This window comes from Schistocerca cancellata, chromosome 7, assembly GCF_023864275.1.
Source record: "Schistocerca cancellata isolate TAMUIC-IGC-003103 chromosome 7, iqSchCanc2.1, whole genome shotgun sequence".
In the NCBI taxonomy this organism is placed as follows: Eukaryota; Metazoa; Arthropoda; class Insecta; order Orthoptera; family Acrididae; genus Schistocerca; species Schistocerca cancellata.
In genome coordinates, this window is record NC_064632.1 from 279,874,328 (window position 1) to 279,896,042 (window position 21,715).

Sequence of the window (21,715 nt, forward strand, 5' to 3'; positions counted from 1 at the left end):
TTCATCTTCACGGCCGACAATTCGCGCCCCCATTGTGCACATCTTGCGAATGACTTCCTTCACGATAAGAATGTTGCTCGACTGGAGTGGCCAGCATGGGCTCCATACATGAACCCAATCGAACATGCCTGGGATGGATTGGAAAGGGGTGTTTATGGATGACATGACCCACCAACCACTCTGAGGGATCTACACTGAATCACCGTTGAGGAGTGGGACAATCTGGACCAACAGTGCATTGATGAACTTGTGGATAGTATGCCACGACGAATACAGACACACATCAATGCAAGAGGATGTGCTACTGGGTATTAGAGGTACTGGTGTTACAGTAATCTGGAGCACTACCTCTGAAGGTCTCGCTGTATGGTGGTACAACATGAAATGTGTGGTTTTCATGAGCAATAAAAAGGGCGGAAATGATGTTTATGTTGATATCTACTCCAATTTTCTGTACAGGTTCTGGAACTCTTGGAACCGAGGTGATGCAAAACTTGTTTTGATATGTGTATTTGACCTTTTAAGTGGAATGGGAACAGAAAGTAGTGATAATGTGATTTGAGATGAGAGGTTAGCTGCAGTGTTTGAGTAATATAAGTTTGAAGCATCACTTCTTTCCTTTGTTTCTTACATTTTTGTCATTTAGTCATAGGTTTTCAGGCCCTTCCTTATTACTTACAGTTCCAAGAGTGCCTCAGACAACATTCCACATTGCAATTGCTATTTGGGAGTTTCTTTGCCTTGCTTATGATTTGGCTAAGGAGGACCTTTATGTATTTTTAAAAATGTGTATGAAAGGTGGGATTGTGATTTTCTTTGCCTTCTACTTAGTTTTATTTTCGTTGCACGGGAGCTGATCATCCTCTTTGTAATCCTTTATTTAAAAACTATTCTTCCTGTGTTTTGGATATTGAGAGGAAAGGCAATATTAAAGTAACGACAAATTGTGTCAACAGATATGTTTATTTGCATGCCCATCTTCCACAGCATATTTTAAAATGCGTTATTATTAGTTTTTCCATCTTAAGCTTAGTACAATTAATTAAAGAGAATGTCACACCTGATGAATTTTGCTTTTACTTGCAAAGCATCTTCTGTGGTCATTCTGTCAACAAATATTTTGTTTTCTCATGAGCATCATCCTCATTGAACAACTCATGCTTCGCCATGTATTTGAACATGTTGGGTGGGTGCGTAGGTGGGCTCGCACAAGGTGGCAGTTTTTCTGGAAAATCTGGAATTCTCAGGGAATTAAGTTTTACCTGGAAAATTAAAGTGTGTTAATCATATGAATGTAATTCCATATAAATTATTTGATGTTTAAAAACTGTGGTTAAACTGCTGCTTATGCCTGGCATATAGCTCAGCTGAGAGGAAAGGAAAGTCATTATTGTGTATGCTTGGTATGCTGCCCTCCCCCACTCACCACTAATTTATCAGTAGATTCTTGACACCATCTTTCTCCTCATGGTGATGGTGTGTGTGTGTGTGTGTGTGTGTGTGTGTGTGTGTGTGTGTTTTCCGTATTTCAGAAAGACCTTTTGGCCGAATGCTTGAATGAATAACATCTCTTCATTGTGCCTGTGTGCGACTCAACATCTCTTCTATATGGTGACTAGCAGTCTATTCTTTTGGTAATATAGTCAAACTATTACATTGATAACTTGGGTACTATTAGGACATCCATCAGTTTTAGCTCATTGTAGAACCTTTCCCTCAACCTTTTTGCCTTTATTACTTATGGTGCCCTTTCAGAGTTTGACCAACAGGGTGGCAACCATGGAGAGAGGCTCTGATCAGAGTGAGTGGCATCAGGGTGGATGGTGTGCAAAGAAACAGATCAGACTCACCCATGCTGGTGACCATGCCAAAAAGGCCATCTCAGCAGGCAGAAAAGATCATTTTGATTCAGAGGTTTATAACCTTATGGCATTTGTGTATTTGGTCACACCATAGGTTGAAAATCAGGCAAGGAGAAATGGAAGTGGACAGCCCCCCCCCCCTCCCCCACCCCACCCCACCCCACCCCACCAGTTCTTTATATGCTGCAAAACTGACAGATAACCTCTTGCAACAATGAAACCACAGTTTTTTGCTTAAAATATTGAGGATAGCTTCAGAGAAGTTGCTGCAGTACAGAAAGTGAGAAATGCTCTTTATTGTAAAGATGACATGTTGAGTTGCAGACAGGCGCAATGAAAAGACTGCTAGACATTTAGCTTTTGGCCAAAGCCTTCTTCAAAAAAGGGCGCGCACACACACACACACACACACACACACACACACACACACACACACACACAAGCAGGCATGCCTGATGTACGCATGACCGCCATCTCTGGCAGCTCACACTGAAAACTGCAATCTGGAAGGGGAGGGGGAGAAGGGCAGGTATAGCAGGGTATGGGTTGGCAGAGATAAGAGTGCTGTGTGGTGGAATGTGTTGAATCCAGGAGGCAGCATGTCAAGACTGACACTAGTAGCGGTGTTGGAAGACTAGGAGGGGGGGGGGGGGGGGAGGGGGAGGAAGGAGAGAGGAGCAAGGAAAGGGAAAGGCAGGTGGGTGCATTGGCAGAGGGTGGTACATAAAGAGAGTGAGGGACTGTGAATAGGGAGGAGGAGTTAGGGCAGAAATTGTGGGGTGGAGGGTGTGGGGATGATAGGTTACAATAGGTTGAGACTGGTTTGATTTTGGGAGTGGAGAACATGTTTTAAGGACAGACTCCTGTCTGTGCATTTCAGATAAGCTGGTGGTGTAGGGGAGGATCCATATGGCCTGGGTTGTGAAACGCATTGAAATAAAGCATGTTATGTTCAGCTGCTTGTTGTGCCACAGAGTGGTCTTCTTTACTCTTGCCCACTGTTTGGCAGTAGCTGTTCATCCTGGTGGACAGCTGGTTAGTAGTCATATCAGTGTAAAAGCTGTGCAATGATTGCAGATCAATCTGGAGCTTCCGTTGTTAGAAATGGATCTTTGTTGATTAAAACATTGAAAGCTAACAAGTCACAGGCACTTCAGGTCTTTGACAAGCTCGGGGATGTATCAGTTGCCATCTGTCCTCATAAACACTAAAGGTGCCATCTTTCGCCAGGGCCTAATGCCAAAGACAGATGAGTAACTGCATATTAACCTAGAGCAGTGTGGAGCCCATTTTGTTCGTCGCTTGCAGAGAGGGCCTAAGGATATTTGGGTGGACTCTGGACCTCTCATCATAGATTATCTGAGAAAGTTAAGGTCATGCTTTATAGGTGTGATGTCAAGCCCTATTTTCCTCCTATGAGATTTTTTGAAACTGCACAGAATACCAGATTCCTCATTTGACAACAGGTTCAGTTTGCAAGATGCCAAGGAGTAGTTTGAATGACTCAACCAATTGACATGCAAAACTCACTTCAACAATGATGACAAGATCTCAAACCGCAACTCCTGCTCCTGCCCCCATGTCATTGCCTGGCTTTCAGTTGTGGAAGAAAGCATCAGCTCCCTTAACCCCAAAATCCGAAGTTCTGATGGTAACCACCCCATTGGTACAGCAGGAGATGCCTCGCCCTTCTCTGTCGTAAACAGGGCAGAAGACACCTGACGAGCCCGCACCTCGATTCCCGGCGGGGTCAGGGAATTTCTCTGCCTCGTGATGGCTGGGTGTTGTGTGCTGTCCTTAGGTTAGTTAGGTTTAAGTAGTTCTAAGTTCTAGGGGACTTATGACCACAGCAGTTGAGTCCCATAGTGCTCAGAGCCATTTGAACCATTTGAACACGTGACGAGGTGCCCCCTCCCTGGATGAACAGGACAGCAGTCTACCAGCAGGCAGTGGCTGTCAGAGCCACAGGCTGCAAGTCATAGAAAAGAATGAATCTATTCCATCCCTGAAGCCAAGGCAGGAAAATCCTTACAGAAACAGAAACATCACAGGGAGAGAAAAAAATCAAAAGTGAAACCAATATCTGTTGCTCCGATCAGTCTGGTCCCCCTCAGAGGTTGAGCTTATGAATACCAATGGAGAACCACACACTCAGGTGGAACAGCAAAGTAATTTGTACTTGCATTTCCCCATTGTTGCTTTCTCAGAACCCTATCTGACATTCGTTCAATGAAGCCCTAACTGCTGCTGTCACCACCCTGCTGAACTCTTGTCAATTAGTGGCTACTTATTCTGCAGCTGGCATGGCTCTTCAGAAGACCTGGATCTCAGAAACCCAACTCCCTACCATTAAAAACTAAAAATCATAGTGTAAAAATGACATTAATGCCGAGAGAGTATTTGGAGAATTCCGCACACTCATACCCTCTAACACTCTCCTTGAACAGGTGCCACTAACCACTGCATTAGAAGTTGTGGCTGTTTATTTCCACCTGTCAGTTAGGGTAACAATATGTAACATCTATCCACTCCCAGCAGATCTACATGATATCGCAGATTGGTGGAGCTAGTGGAACAGCTGCCTCTACCCTCTGTCATACTGAGGGCTTTGCTGCGACTGTGACATCAGATTCTGAAAACCTTGAATATAGAATGGCTGGCTACCACGACCCTCAAGTAGAGAACAATCAAGGGTAAGAACAATAAAGCGGACCACCAAGGTGTGACGTAGTACTTCTCTCCAAGCCTCCCTGAAGGATACCATTGTACTGCGCTGACTTTGTATCAGTCACCAGACTTAACAAGTTCCTTTTGCGTCAAGAGGACTCTCCTCAATGCAGTTGTGGTAGTGATCTCATGATAGCCCATATTCTCGTAGAGTGTACCCTGCTGGCTGATACGAGATGAGCCACACACCTGCCTACCTCCCTAACCCAGATACGTGTGGACAGTAGGATAGCAGCTAACAAAGTCAAGCATTTCCTTTGGGAAAGTGGGATTTTATAATAAAATTTAATGCTTCTCAACACTCGGTCTCAAGGGTGGATGTGGAGGAGTGTCTCTCAATGAGCTTGTGCCTGAGTGGCTACCAGCTACTTTTTACCTCTGCACTGTCTTACATCTTATTTATCTAACATTTGAAGCTAATTGACTCTCTGATCCATACAGTCTTCATTTTCTCACCTCATTTTAGTAGTACTGACTATAACGACCCTTCTTAGAGTCTCCTTCAGTGACTGGCTATAGTTTTTATCTGCCTGTGTCTTATCTCACTTTTAACAGTCATTCTTAGCTACTGTCATGCAAATTTTCAACCATGACATCAAGGTCACAAACACTGTAGCTGTCAATTCTCTTTTGCTTCTTCCACATCATTTTACAAGAATTTCCTATGCATCAAGAGACTGACAACCAAGTTGTTTAGTCCCCTTAAACTCATCATCATCATCATCATCATCATCATCATCATCATCATCAGTAGTAACAACAACCACCATGTGTGCCTACAAATTAATGCAGTACCTCACAGCAGCTTTCTGACCTCATTGTATAAAATGAGCCCCTTATCGAGGCTTTGGAAGCCCAAGAGATGTTGACCAGCTGCCTTGTAATTCTCTGCCATTAGACATCACAGAGGTGCACTATGGAGGGGCACATGGTCAAAAGACCGCTCGCTCTTCTGGCCATTTTGCCGACTTACCAAAATGAAAATATGGAAGAGAAAAATGAGGAGCCAGGGAATATAGAGGACGTTGAGATGGATATAACCTGGAAAGAAGTTGAGAAAGTGATAAAGAATATGAAAGGAGGAAAAGCACCTGAACTGGATAAAGTAAGTGCAGAGATGGTGAGAGCAGGTGGCATTGTTGGCAGTGCAGGATTTTTATTAGGCCATGAAAAGAGTATGGAAAAAAGGGATAGTGCCAGTTTCTACAAAGGGTTGCAGAAAATTTAAATCAAAATTATGATCAAATTATTTTGCTGTGTCATGCTCCCAAGGCAGTTAAGAAGATTCTGGAAAAGCGAGTATGGAAGATAGGAGGTGGTGAACAGAGAGAGAGAGAGGAACAATATGGGTTTGGATCAGGAATGTAAACAGTTGATCTAATTTTTTGTTTAAGGCAGTTCCAAGAGCGGCTAAAGATACGGTGGCGGTGATGGTGGTGGCAGTTGCGATGACGACAGTGGTGATGATGGAAAACAGGTGAAAGGCTGGGCAATACTTAATGTCAAGAGCACAACTTTTGGTGCTGCCTCCATTCAGCCTCATAACTTTAACTTGTGTGCCCCTCTCATCGTAGTGGCTAAGTGATTTGTCGCCAAGTCCTCTCCTTTCCTACCTTCTCTAAGTAATCTCTCTCTTTCCTGTCTGAAGAAGGAACACTCTGTTTTGTACATTATGCATATTATTTCTATGGTTTTCCTTTTTTAAATGTTTCCATTCACACTGCTGGGACGTATGCCTCTGGAAGTCATTACTGTCCAGCTTTCCTGCCACTGTGAAATACTGACTTTTGTTGTTGATGTAAGATGGATCTGATGTTGGGTGTCAAAGTGAAATTTCCTGTCAGATTGATTAAATATAAGTATATAATATGGACAACACAGTAAGAGAAAAATCATGTACTGAACTCTCATTTTGTCTAATAGGTGAGGTGGCGCAGTGGTTGAGGCACTGCACTAACTTTCAAGAGTGAGGTTCTGATGCTTGTCAGACCATTCATATGTTTCTTGTGATTTCCTTGAACAAATTAAGATAAATGCTGGAAACGTTACTATGAAAAAATGTGGCTTCCTTACCCTTTCTTCTCCCATACAAACTTGTGCTTTGTTTTTGATGACATCATCATCAGTAGGATGTTAAAATTGAATCTTCCTTCTTTCTAGCAATTGTTGGTAGATCTGTGCACAAATGACAGGTATTGATAGGCTGCAGGAATGAGCTTGTAAGGAAATTATTTGGGATTGGGACAGAGAACATACGCTGGTAACAGAATGGAAGGTTTTATGACGTTTTAAAATATCATGAAGCCTTTTGGACAATTGGGAATTGTCACTGTGGATGATGTCATTTGTCAGAACATGAGAGGGCAAACAATTCCTGAATTTTTTGTAGGGATAACAGGAAACTGCATGCCAAATGAAAGATAGAATGTACAATTTAAAAATTGATTGGTCTACATCCAGTGATAGGTACTTTGAGTTAAATATATGGAAGCTTGTTAGGACAGATAAGATATGAGATCAATATTTAAGAATGTGTGTGTGTGTGTGTGTGTGTGTGTGTGTGTGTGTGTGTGTGTGTGTGTGAAAGAATAATATATATATAGGCTGTTCTTGAAATACTGAAAGAAGGAGAACCCAAATCACTTAGTAGTAGTAGTAGTAGTAGTATGTGACAAATGACAAAGTACAGGAAGAAACTGGAATAAAAAGAACTGGCATAAGGAAGACATAGGAGAAGATAAAGAGCTGGAGAAGAGAAAACAGGGCTGGCAAAGATAGGATAAAAAGAAAATATATTGAAGGTACTTCAGGAAAAATGAGAAAAAGAATCTGGAAATAATTATCAAAAATAAGAACTAGTGAGCAGAAACTAAAAGATAATCTCAAGTATACCACTCTCTGCCCTTGATATACATGAATTCTTTCAGTGTTGTAAAGTACTGTGTAATATATGTTTAGGAATCTGAATAAGACAAAAAAAATAGTTACCCATAGGAGACAGTATGCTAATAATGTGTTAATGCTGCCTGATAATTGCCTCGGTTCACCAAGAAAGAGAAGGCACAATTGTCATCATCTATGCCTTATTCAGGCAAAGCCATTCATTGATTATTAAATCCTGTAAAGCTACTAAATCTTGGGGATGTTGCTCACTGCACTGTTTCAAATAGGCCCACACATTATCTGCAGAATAATTTAGGAATTCATTCGAGGTGTGATAGGATGCCCAAGTGATTGTCAAGCCAGGAATGTGAACATGTGGCCTTGTGAATACAGCTGTTGTCATCTCGGAGTACAGGAATATCCATAATACATAAGCCCTGAAGATTTAGGAGAAAGGGAAGCACTTGGTCACTGAGATTGTGGAAATAAATATGCTGGTTCATGCTCATAATTATTTAAATAAGAGTGTCCAAGTTCTGGTTTGAGAAATGCCCTCAGAACAACACAGAACCACATCTGGCCTGATCTGCACCCTCCATGCACTGTAGTTTCTGTGTTATTTGACCCACTGAAAATGTGTGTCGTTGTCTGCTGCTGTGAGCAGTGATGTCTTGTGAGGCACCGTACTTTATTTGTCCATTGCATGCAGCTCCCTTTGCAGTACTCACTCAAAAACTGGTTGAGATGGACCTGCATTCTCCAACAAAAGCAATTCTTGTCAAGTAGTCACTGACAAAGTGTCTCTGGTCCCTGTCAATTTTGTGACCACTGTTCTTACATCTTGTTACATTGCTGCAAATGGTACATCATTCCCTTATACCACACTAATACATTGACAAATTGGGTAACTTCACTCACAGTGTGCCTTTAGGCCAACCAAATGCAATAGCTGCCTTCTACAATTGTGTCACATCTCCACGTCGACCCATCTTACGTTGCTGTTCCATACAACTGACTGACACAAGCATACCGCTTCACTCCCATGACTTGAGTTAGTGGACTTGAGTTAGTGGTGGAGGGCCACACTACTGACTGATACCAGTTAACACACAGTCTACAGCACTCCAGAGTGACCAGTGTTCTCAGTTAAAGGGGGTGGCTAATATTTTTTTCTGGTGAGCTTATAATTTATTGGAGAGTTTTTCCTTTTTGGTCTAGTATATATATTCTGTACTAGAACACATGCCAAAGAAAAGGAAACACATAATGGAGTTGCAATATTGACTTTTTGAAAAGCAGTGTCCGACAAAATAGTTAGATCGAGTGGCAAAAGAACAATAGTACACCACAAAAAAGGAAGGAGAAACATGGTGAACAGTGTGGAGGAGGTCAGAATGCAAAGTTGTGCTCATATGTCAATGTTAAGTGTTAGTGCAACCTCGAGACCAGATGAGAGAAAGCACAGCTCAGCAAATCATCCCACTGATGCCTTAGAACGTGAAAAAGGCGTAACACACCTGGGATAAATAAATTAAGTGGCTACAGGAAAAGGCAGTTTTATTTACAAAACAAATTAAGCTATCTTTACTGAATTTTGCTTCAGTTACCAATTTTACACTATTACATAATGTAGACTTAACTGAGCATAGCATGTTATAGATGCTAAAATTTAGTCTCTTAGTAATTGTTGCCCCACTATTCTTGGATGTGTCATTTATATTTCCTTGAAATTTCATGTTGTCTTCGCTATTTTCCAATTTTCATGGACAGTTTATTTTACCCTTACAAACCAGTGGCAGATACAGAAAAACCTCAAGGAAGGAGCGCAAAAGATATCTTGAGCTACCTTTACTTTTATCATAATAAAAAATAATCAAGTCACATGCAAAGTTTATCAAGGTTTTATTTAAACTGATTACACATGTATACAAGACAATGCCATCTTATGACATTAAAAAACTACAATTGTGGTTCTCTTCCTTAAATGATGAATTCTGTGCGCCTGTTCTTCCTGGCAAATTGGTTAATTACATTGTTTATAGGACAATCAATGTCAGGCTGAGTGTTCAACAGAGCTAAGCTATTAAGTCGATCCTCCTCCAGTGTCGACCTCAGCCATGTCTTTGCATGCTGCAGTGTTGAAAAACTTCTTTCTACTGTAGCAGTAGGTGCAGGGAGACAAGCAAATATTTTGTACAGCATGTGCAAAGTAGGATAGTCAGATCTAGGACAAACAGACAACAGACAACGCTTGCATAACAGAATCACAATCATTAAGGGCGCTTATGCCCGTTTGCTTGTGTTGAAGAATCTCTCCCATTAGTGTCTTTTTAATCACAAAACAGTAGACTATTCACAACTTTTTCCAAACAAATGCCAGACAGAATAACGTGTCGAGATCACTAGAATGGCTGCTACTTTTCTCGTAAGTATGTCTTAGCTATATCTCTGCCAGACAGAAACATATAAAATATGATGATGCGGATGCGCGTGCTGCATAGGAAAGTAAAACTACTCGATAACTCGATTCCATCGAGTCGACTGACAAACAAATAGTGTGCAGGCTGACTGGCGGGGGCGGCACGGGTGGCAGTGTGGGGGTGGTCCCCGCAAGAGGGGTGGGGGGGGGGGGGGGGGGCTCGCGTGCCATCCTTATATATCTGCCACTAAGGCACTTTCGTTAGCATCAAATTTCTCTTCTATCTGTCCTAATTATAGACCAAAAGCAGTCAAATTTCTGCTTTGCAGATAATGCCTTGGAACTCATAGAATATTTTTTTAAATTTTGCAGCCCTGCCATGTTCATTGTTAAGCCATTTGTTGGTAAAACCAACAAAAACCTGTCAAACAATGGAAAATCTAGGGTGAGACGGCAGTCGTGTGTGTGTAAGTTGTGTGTGTGTGTGTGTGTGTGTGTGTGTGTGTGTGTGTGTGTGTGTGTGTGTGTGTGTTTTGTTGAGGAAGGCCTTAATGGCCGAAAGCTTTATTTGTGAGAATCTTTTCGTTGTGCCTAACTGCGAATCAGCATCTCTGCTATTTGGTGAGTAAAAACCTGTCAGAATGTTTAGGTGTTACAAAGTAGTTTCAGACTTAAATTTTAACCACCTATGGTTAAGATAAATATTTGGAATTGATGTATGATTAGTTTCAGATCGAATACTCTGTGACTAGAAATTTCATTTGCGTGCTATCATGTTTCCACACTCAACTTCTCCACCCGTAACTTATTTCTCTTACTTTTGTGTTTTACATTATTTCTGTGCCACAAAAGTTTCTTTTATTATCCTGTTTAAAAATGGGCTTTCTGTTTTCCCTGTATGCCTGTAATATATCGTGTAACTTAAATCCAGTGTACCAAGAAAATAACAAATTGACATGTGTGACTTCCTTTGTTTTCTAGTGCTGCCATGAAGACCAAATCCGCAGAAATGAAGGGGAAGCTTTTTGAGTATATTGTAAACCCAACAGGGAGTAATTCTGTCGACAGACATGTGAGCAGTAATGATAAGTTGGGCAAGCGCTATCGTAATGTTGCCCCTGTTTTCTGCATTGATGATGAGCAAGATGGAGGTATGTGCACAGCTGATCATCAGATGACCATGCTGAGTGATAATTTTTTAAAATTTTTTTTGCCTATTTATTGCAGTTAGACATATGTCATTTGTCTATAGTAATGGATGCAGTTATGGACAAAATGTGCCCAATGTGTTTTACTGGTCAGATGTAAAAAGAAAAAAAAGAAAAGGAAAAAAAATGCAAACTTGTGAAATTAAAATACATAAGGCATATCTTTCTAAGCATCCTGTAACAGCTTATAAGTTGACATGTGTGACTTTCTTTGTTTTCTAGTGCATGAGCTGTAAAAAATATTGTCTTGTTTCACCATAACTTGGTTAAGAAAATTTTAAAGGGACCTGTCAAAATAAACAGTGGTTCGTGAAGATAAACATAAGAAAAAGATAATGAATACAGTATCTCTCTTCAGGTCTAACTTAAAAGAAAACACACACAAACATACCTATGTTGGTCCAACTTACCACATTGTCCTCGCATTTCATCTTGAGTGGGTATGTGATTATATATCATATGAAATCAGTAAAAGAAGAAAGGAGATGCATGGAGGGGAATGTGGTTGAGAGTTGGTAAGGAAAGACAGAAAGGGAATAGGATATAGGATAGGACAGTGGTACTGGTGAGCTTGTTCTGGAGCAGGCGTGGGTCATTGTGTGTATTATGCACTAAAGGTTGGAAGTGGTTTCAGAGATAAAACAGAGTAAGAGAGGGGAGGGGGGAGGGAGAGGGAGGGAGAGAGAGAGAGAGAGAGAATATAACAGTGTGAGTGTTGCTTGATGGGGTGAAGTTGGGCTTGGGAACTGTGGTAAAAGTGGTAGGAGCTAGTGGAGATTGAGGTCAGGAGGAGTTGAGGTTTAAAGGGTGTGTTATAAGGACAACTTTCAACTGCTCAATTCAGAGAAGCTGTTACTAGCATGGGGTAGGTGGGGTGGGGGGGGGGGGGGAGTAGGATGAGATGCAGCTGGAATGGATTGTGAAGCAGTCATTGCAGTTGAGCCTCTTGTGACTAACAGCATATACCTCTGGTTGGTAAACTCTTTCTTTGGCCACTGTTTGGTTGCAAGCATTTGTTCGGATGCACATTTGGTTGTTGGTCGTGCCCATATAAAAGGTTGTGCGAAAGTTGTAGAATGGCTTCCATATGCTGCTGCTTTCACAGGTTGCCTTGCCACTTATTGTGGGACTGGATTAGGATATGTTGGGTGAGTGCATGTTTCACATGTGTCTTCTACAGGGATATCACTCATATGATAATGATGTGGCATAGTAATGGATCAAGATGTTTTGTAGACTGTGTGTGCGACGAAATACCGCTCTGGGATGTTTCTCATTTCTCATAATAGTATGTAGCTTTGCCATTTTGGGGCAGAATCAAGTAAGGGAGGAGTGCTCCTTTGCAGCTTGTTTGTGGGTGTCATTAGAAGATTAGGTGCGTATGTGCATAAGGCACAGGAGATGTGTTTCGAAAGTAGATTTGGTAGGTAGTGCCTGTCCGTGAAGACCTTCAGTATTTGGGGCAAGGGATTGCTCATCACTGCACATGTGCTGCCTGTGAGTAGTCAGAGTTCGGGATTGTATGGGAGAACATTTTTAGTTTAGGAGATATGTTAGGTACCAGAACGGAGGTACTGTTGATCATTGGTGGGCTTGATATTGCTAGAGACTTTATGGAACTTTCAGAGAGGTGAATAATGCCAGTGTCAGGAATGTGGCACACTAGGCTGAGGAGGACTAGATAAAGCTGATGTGATAGAGGACGTAGAAGCTGCAGACAATTGAGGATAGTGTGTCTTAGACCTGGGTCCAGCTCAGGAAGGTATCACCAATGAATTTGAACAAGACAAGGGGTTTATGGCCTTAGGTATGCTAGGAAGGTTTCCTCTCCATGATTATTTTGTGTCAATGATAATATATCAACTTGAAATAGGTGGTTTTGTTCTGTACAAAATGCCTTGAAATCTGGCGTTTCCTTGTTCCCATTTGAAGGTTAAATCTCAAGGCATCAGCTTACTAATAGTTAGTTAATTTATATTTGGGTAACTGATAATTATTTGATATTTAAATTGGATCTTAACCTTTTGCATAAGTCTGGTACTTATGTATCACCTTAAAATGACCATTCATTCCCTTGGAAAGAACTGATATCCTAGATGTGATGTCAGGCAGTAACAGTTTATCCACAAATGTCACATTTCCTGACCCTTTTGCACAACAAATTATTTTGAAAACTGTATTTTGGAAAGATCTTTAATGCAGTGAGTAAATTAATCTGCATATTTTTGTAGTGCAAAAGTATAAATATGGAAGCCATTGGTTATGGAACTTTAGCTTTACAAACACACAAATCAACATGGCATCTGTTCATTTTGCTTCTATCAAACAACTATCCATGGATAGTGTAGTAGGGGCTACTCGTATAGCCAAGCGATAATGACGGTTTGACTTGCATCTTCCCATTATGGTACTTTATCATCCATTCTTGTACAAAGCTTATATAACTAGAATATGTTTTGATTCTTCCCTGTGTCGCACTGTGATGTGTTCATATGTTTTAGCACTGATGATAGCCACACTGTGGTTGAAATCTAGACCTACAATAAACAGATTAACTTAAAATGTTTGCATTTAAACAGATTATTAAAGATTGATTGACGTACGTTTTCTCAACATTGGAGTTCAGGTTCAAGCTCTGAGCTGGAGAGTTCAGTGAATTCACCTGATCTTGTTTGAAAGAGTGATGATGTGTTATACACAAAAACTCTGATTTCAAACATTACCCGTCATTGGATGAGAAACAAAATGATCATATGGCATTTATTGGCCAGGATAACCCCTTCGGGGTTTGGCCACTGTATTGCAAGTCTTTTTAGTTGACGCCACTTCGGCAACTTGCGTGCCAGTGATGAAGAGAATGATGAGGGACACACAACACCCAGTCTCCTGCTGGGAATTGAACACGGGCCCTCTTGTGTGGTAGTCGGTAATGTTACTATGCGCTACGGATGCAGACTATCATTGGATGAATATTCTAATGTGGGAGATAACTTTAGAAATTTGGTTATGTAGTGAAAAAATGTCTGTAATATTTGTATCTTAAAGGCCAGTAGCCAAATGAACAGTGTATTCTTCATTAGGCTCTTTCTAGAAAGCCAGCCGCTATTTACCTTCCATTGATTTCAGATTAACCAAAATGCTCTGTTTGAAAATACTACGCCTGATAATAAGCTACCAATTCATATATGAAGGTATTCATACTACCATGGACATAACATGCTGTTACTGGTTTTGCCACATGATCAGTGTAAAAACATGATTTTCTGCTGGTAAGTCCAAGAAGGGATTGGGTGATAGGACACATTTTGGGACATTAAGGGATCGCCAATTTAGTATTGGAGCTAAGTGTGTGAGCGCTACATCAAACCAGTCTTTGGACTGAAGTTCACATTAACAACAAAACAACAAGCCTGAGTTTGAATATTCATTCACCTATGCTTCAAAAATGTGCTGTGAAATGCTTGTTAGCAATAACTGACAATGGTTTTTTTTTCTGCATCTTTTTCTCGATAATTTATTTTCCAGTGCATCAATAATTTGAAAACTTTTAACAGCCAGATGTGGACTGTGCAACGTATCTTACACATATTACCATTGATTTTTCTGACTTTTTTCTTATTTTGATGTGTGAACACTTCTGCTGAATAAGTTGTTGCAATTTAGTGAGATATTGCAGTATATTGGTGCTGAACAGGATATAAAATGCATTAAATATGAATTCAAGAGGCTGGTCAGTAAGCCAAGGACTTGCCTCAAAGACATGAATTGGAGTGATGTACACAGCACTAACGGCATGAATAAAAAGTACAACACTTTATTAATAAAGTGCTTATCTTATTTGAACACAGTTTCAGACCAGAGTCTGCAAAGAAATCATGGATTACTCAAGGAATAAAGGTATAATGTAAATCAAAAAGTAAACTGTATCAGTAAGTCAGAAAAGGCTCTGAAGTTGATGCTACAGCACAGTACAAGACATACTGCATAGTATTCAATATAGTAATACGAACATCAAAGCAAATGCATTAGAAGAAAAAGATAACATTACATTACGTTTATCATTTTCCATGGACCCCTTGGAGAGGAGTTTCTGGGATGTGGAAAGAGTCAAAGGTTTTTTTTTATATCAGATACATGGATATAGTGCAATTCTAATGCAGATAGAGTTATGAGCTATAATCCTTGTGAAGATATTCATCGATGGACTAGAAGAGTTGGCCAACAGGAAGTTCTTTAATTCACTCTGAAACCGATCTTTATCACTTATAAGACCTTTGATATGCTCTGGTAAGTTATTGAATTTATGAGTACCCATGTATTTGACTCCTTTTTGTACTGATGTTAAGCTTTTATAGGCCTTATACAAATTGTTTTTGTTTCTGGTATTATAATCATGTTTTGCACTATTTTGTGTAAAAAGAGACATGTTGGAAATGACAAAGGATATCAATGAGTATATGTCCTGAGCAGTAGTAGTTAGAATACCAAGTTTCTTAAAGAGGTCTCTGCATGATGATCTAGGACTGACACCAGATATAATTGTAATGACTCGTTTCTGAATTTTGAAAATGTTCTCTTTGTGAGAGGAGTTTCCCCAAAAGATGATTCCATAACTCATTTGTGAATGGAAGTAGGTCTAATAAACTAACTTCTTCGTTTCTAAATCACCTATTTCTGCTCACATGCATACTGCAAATGAACTAAGATGTTTTATTAAGTCTAGAGTGTGAGTTTTCCAAACTAGGTTGTGGTCAGTTTGTAGCCCTAAAAATTTGACACTGTCTACAGCTGTAATTTCATTGTTTGAATACATTATACTTACAGGGTCAGGTGTTCTTTGTGAGGTACTAAACTGTATGTACTAGGTCTTGTCAAAATTCAGTGACAATCCATTTACTGTGAACCACCCATTGATACTTACAAATATTACACCAGCTGATTGCTCGGTGAGATTGCGGGTACTGTTTTTTATACCAATACTTGTATCATCTGCAAATAAGACAAAATTTGCATTTTGTGACATTGCATGTTAATATATAATAGGAACAACAAGGACCTAAAATAGAGCCCTGGAGCACCCCTTGTCTCATGGTTTCATATTTTGAATGACTATTTTTATGTGGTAAGCCTGATACAGGCACACTCTGTTTCTGTTAAAAAGATAGGATAAGAACCATGAGCCAGCTACTCCTGTTAGCCCATAATATTTTAACTTTTGTATAAGGATATGTTTAACACAATCAAAACCTTTAGGCAGATCACAGAATATTCCAAGTGGTAATAACATTTGACTTCTGATTCTAATATATCATCTGTTAAAGTGAATATAGCTTGATCAGTTGATAATCCTTTCTGAAATCCAAACTGATTGCGAATGAGAAAATTTTTCTGTACTAATTGTTTATAAAGTCTATTGTACATAACCCTTTCAAGCACTTCTGAAAATATTGCCAATAATGAAATGGGATGGAAGTTTTCCACTAATGATTTGTCTCCTTTTTTGTGTAATGGTTTGACAATAGCATATTTAAGCCTATCTGGAAAAGTACCACTGTGGAAGGATTCATTACATAAGTAACTCAGTATGTCACAAAGTTCTGAGAAACAACATTTAATTATGGTAGATCTGATTTCATTATGGCCACTGGAACATTTGTTTTTAAGAGAACTAATAATATTAGAAATCTCTTTCGGTGAGGCAGGATATAGGTGAATTTTGTCAAATTTCTGCGGAAATGCAATTTTTAAATTTTTTAAACTGTCTTCTGAGGAACTGTGCAAACCTATGTTGTCTGCTACTGAATAGAAAAAGTTGTTGAAAGTGTCTGCAATTTTGGAGGTATCTCTAATCAACTCATTATTCACATTTAACATAATTTCCTCATTTGCCTGATTAGTTTTTCCTGTTTCACTTTTTACTATATTCCATATAGTTTTTATCTTATTAGATTTTACAATATAATTTGTAATGTGATTTAGCTCTGTAGTCATCATTTTCCCTTGACGTTAAGTACAGTCTTCTTTTTGTTTTGCAAGATACTTTTATTCCATTTGTAATCCAAGGTTTTGAAACATTTAACCTGTTTTCTTTGATTGCTTTCTTAGGGCAGCAGTTTTCAATGTGACCTATGACTGTACTAGAGAAACAGTTATATTCTTCATTTATCCTGGGTGAGTTGTAGACATACACTAGGTAACAAAATAAAGAGAAGATGGGATATAGAGCAGGAGGAAATTGGTGAAACCACACATGAAGAAGGGCAAATAGCATTAAAAGTAAACAACACATTGGTAACAGATGTGTGCAATGTTGCAAAACTTTTTAACAAACATTTCATAACTTTTATTGAAAAGATGAGGTTGTCAGTTTCAGTAGATGCTGCTAAGGAATACCTCAGACCAGAAATTACACATAACTTCACTAACATGAATATGAACCTTACTACCCAAGCAGAAGCAATGTCCATCATAAAATTTTTAAAGTCAAAATATTCTAATGGTTGTGGTAAAATATCAACAAAATGTGCTTCTGAGTTTAGTAACATATTAAGCTGTCTGTGTAAACAGTTGTTTATCAGTGGAAAATTATTTGAATGATTCAAATATGGTGAAGTTAAGCCCTTGTTTAAGAAAGGAGATACAGGAATACTGTCCAGTTTCTGTCCAGCATTCTCAAAAATTTTGAAAAAGGTATTATACAGTTAGCTTCTTAACCATCTGACAACAAATAATATGTTGTCCAAGTCTCAGTTCAGATTTCTAAAGGGCTCTAATATTGAGAATGCTATCTATGCATGCAGTGAAAATGTACTTAATTTATTAACACTAAAATACAAGTTACTAGTATATTTTGTGATCTGTTAAAGGCATTTGACTGTGTAAATCACAGTATCCTTTTAAGCAAATTATAATATTACTGTGTAACAGGAAGTGCTGCAAAATGATTCAATTCCTATATCTCTGGCAGAAAAAAAAGGGTGTCATTAGGAAACACACATGAATTAGGATATCAGGCATCATCCAACTGGGAGCTAATTACATGTGGTGTCCCACAAGGTCCCATCTTAGAGCTGCTGCTTTTTCTTGTGTATATAAATGACCTTCAATCAGTAAAATTACCAGAAGCCAAGTTTGTTTTGTTTGCAGTTGATACATTGCAGTAAATAGCTAATCAAGTGTAGTCTTAAAAATATCGGTTAATGAAATTTTCATGGACATTAATACTTGGTTCCTAGGTAATTCTTTGTCATTTTAAATGCGAACATTTAGGTTAGGCTTTACCATGACTGTTATTGACATTAAATGAAACTACAAATTTACTGTTACCAGTCACGGATGATTTGGCTCCTTTTTTGTGTAATGGTTTGACAGTAGCATATTTAAGCCTATCTGAAAAAGTACCACTGTGGAGGGATTCATTACACAAGTAACTCAGTATGTCACAAAGTTCTGAGGAGCAACGTTTCATTATGGTAGTGCTGATTTCTTCGTAACCACTGGAACATTTGTTTTTAAGAGTGACTGGTAACAGTAAAGTTGTTGTTTCGTTTAATGTCAATAACAGTCACGGTAATGCCTAACCAAAATGTTCGCATTTAAAGTTAATCTGCCGTGTCAATCGCTCAAGGCTATTTTTGAGAAAACAGTGACTGGTAACAGTAAACTTGTTTCATTTAATAATTCTTTGTCACTAAATTTGGCGAAGGGGGGGGGGGGAGGAGGGGGGAGGGGCGGCAGATGACACCACTATGTGTAGTTCAGAACTTGTAAGAGGTTTCCAGTTTCCCACCAGTATGTGCCTAAAATATGATGACAAACAGATAGAAGAAGTGGACAGTGTTAAATTCTTGGAATTACAACTTGATAATAAATTCAACTGGGAGGACTCCACAGAACTGCTGAAACACCTAATCAATTCTTTTTGCAATGCGACTGTGGTCAGACATAGGGGATATAAAAATGAAAAAGCTGACATATAATGCTTACTTTCAATCCATAATGTCATATGAGGCTATTCTTGGGGTTAACTCATCAAGCCAAGATAATGTTTTCTGGGTACAAAAATTTGTAATAAGTATTATTTGTGGTGTGAACTCAAGAACATCCTGCAGAGGCTGTTTAGGTACCTGGAGATATCAACTACTACTTCCCAATATATATTCCTTAATGAAATTTTTCAAAACAGCAGCTCATTTCATGGAATTGATACTAGAAATAAGAATGATCTTCAGAAAGATTGAAAGTCACTTTGGTCCAAAAGGGTCTATTATTCAGGAACACACATTTTCAATAATTTGCCATCAGCCATAAAAAGTTTAACTATCAGTAAAGTTCAGTTTAAGAGGAGCATGAAGGTTTATTGGTGACCAACTCCTGCTACTCCATTGATGAATTTCTTACAAGTGTGTGTGTGTGTGTGTGTGTGTGTGTGTGTACAATCTGACTTACGTACAAATTCAATGCAATAATGCAGTCATTGTAAATAAGTGTTGTAAAATGATCTTTGTATTCAGTGGTTATCACCTCATCAATGAAAATTAGTTTAAATTTTTTTTTACTCATTTCATATTCTTGATGATCATTCCACTTGTGATTTGTGGAAGGTACATTAGCGTATTTGTTTTTCATTGTAAATATTTATTGTGTGTTCTTGTTCTTCTGACACATTCTACATCCTAGAGGATCTCCTCACTACGGATCAATTGAAAAGAAATCTAATCTAATATAATCTGTAGAGGAGAAATGAACAGCTAAAGTCCTTGACATTGACAGAATTCAGATCACACTATTTTATCGACATCCAGTTGATTTCTCTCCCAGCTCGTTAATGCTCAGATGATGCCATTAAATTTAAGTTGGATGCTTCAGCTTTGAATTCATATTTGCATCTCTTACCTTCATGTCCATGATCATTTCTATGTGAGCCTCTGTTGTTATTTATTGATTTCCTTATCTCTTTAAGAGTGAACTTCAGAAACGTGTGTGGTGTTATCCTATACAAATCTAAGTTTCAGAACTATTAAATGACACCAATGAGCTCCTGTAATTTTGGCACTCTGCCTAACTAGAGGGGTGAGATTTATACGCTGTTGAGGAATTTTAGCTTAAACTTGATTATTTCATTGGTTAACATCATCCATTTGATGTGATAAGTAGGAGATTAACTCTGGTATCACAACATTAGAACTTGCTTTTGAGTATGACATTAAGAGGACGCAGAAACAATTACAATGGAGTTTGTGTATGTGGAGGCATAGAAAAAGGGAGTTGGGTTGGGTTGTTTGGGGGAAGAGACCAAACAGCGAGGTCATCGGTCTCATCGGATTAGGGAAGGACGGGGAAGGAAGTCGGCCATGCCCTTTCAAAGAACCATTGTGGCATTTGCCTGGACCGATTTAGGGAAATCACAGAAAACCTAAAGCAGGATGGCCAGACGCAGGATTGAACTGTCGTCCCCCTGAATGCGAGTCCAGTGTGCTAACCACTGCGCCACCTTGCTCAGTGAAAAAGGGATTGAAACGCCTGGATGTGTCAAGTGCTTCAATAGCCTCTTTCATTATTTCTTTACTTCTTTTTCTGTTTTCATGGGAAAACAGCACATACAGCTTGTTTTGTGTGTTTTTACTTGAAAGTTTATGCAACACTGTGGTGAATTCTATAGACAAGCCACAAAAAAATCAAATTTCATACATATCATGTTTATTTGTACCCGAATACAATGCACTGATCATTATCAAACAGTGTGCCACACAGCAGCTCTGTTAGTAAATATATATACACTAATTACATTCTCAAAGATCATTCTTAATATACTTGTCTATTATAGTCATGTATCAACATTAACCACAAACAAACTTGTACCTTGCAGATAGTGTTCTCAATTTTCTAAAGTTTATCCTTCTGATACAGTAAAATAAATTTGCAAGCTGTGATCCCAAATTTGCAACAAACTTTGAAAGCAAGCTCTGTGACACCAAGTCTAACTCCATAACTATTATGTGTTCATTAACACTGTAGCTAAAGTTGCTGCAATTAAAAAAGCTTACTGTTCAACCTTAAATTACCATTTCACCATATATGGTAGTAAAGATTCATAGCAATGTAGGTGTCTTTGAATTATGAGATGTGGTTTAATGCGCAGGCTGGTGTGGGGATAAGTGTCAGAAATGACAGAATAACACGTTCCAACCCAGACAATTTCATGCCACTTCTGGTGCACCCCTCTTACATGAATAATTTGACATCCAGGATATCTGTTATTGAGTTAAGGAAGAAATATCTGCTGCCTATTAGATGACTAGATCAAAGGAAGGGGGATGCGTTTTGTGATTGACCCATTATTGTATGGTATAGGAGGTGCTTGTGGGACATCATGTGAAGGAGTCGCATCCTACATCAGATATGTGACACCCGTGTAGCAGCCCAATAAGACCCAGTGCTGAACTCCACTGTACGAGGCATTAGGCTGGGCGTGATATGTAATGCTCTGATTTTCTGAGATTTACTGCTGGTGTAAAGCACGTGCCCCAAGTTAGTGGACATAAGGTACTCACTTTGATGAATAAAAGTCTCTCTCTCTCTTCTGGAAGGTTGGTTCTTTCATTAAGCTCAGATAG

The 21,715-nt window shown here is 39.1% G+C and overlaps 1 protein-coding gene across 1 annotated transcript in view; it reads left to right on the forward strand.

The window, feature by feature from the left end:
- The window catches only part of LOC126092451 (TBC1 domain family member 23), a 251,795-nt gene that overhangs the window by 173,890 nt on the left and 56,190 nt on the right, over window positions 1-21,715 (forward strand). Inside the window, exon 10 of the mRNA XM_049908052.1 lies at window positions 10,873-11,042. Coding sequence (XP_049764009.1) covers window positions 10,873-11,042 — 170 coding nt within the window. The remainder of the gene's footprint in view (window positions 1-10,872; window positions 11,043-21,715) is intronic.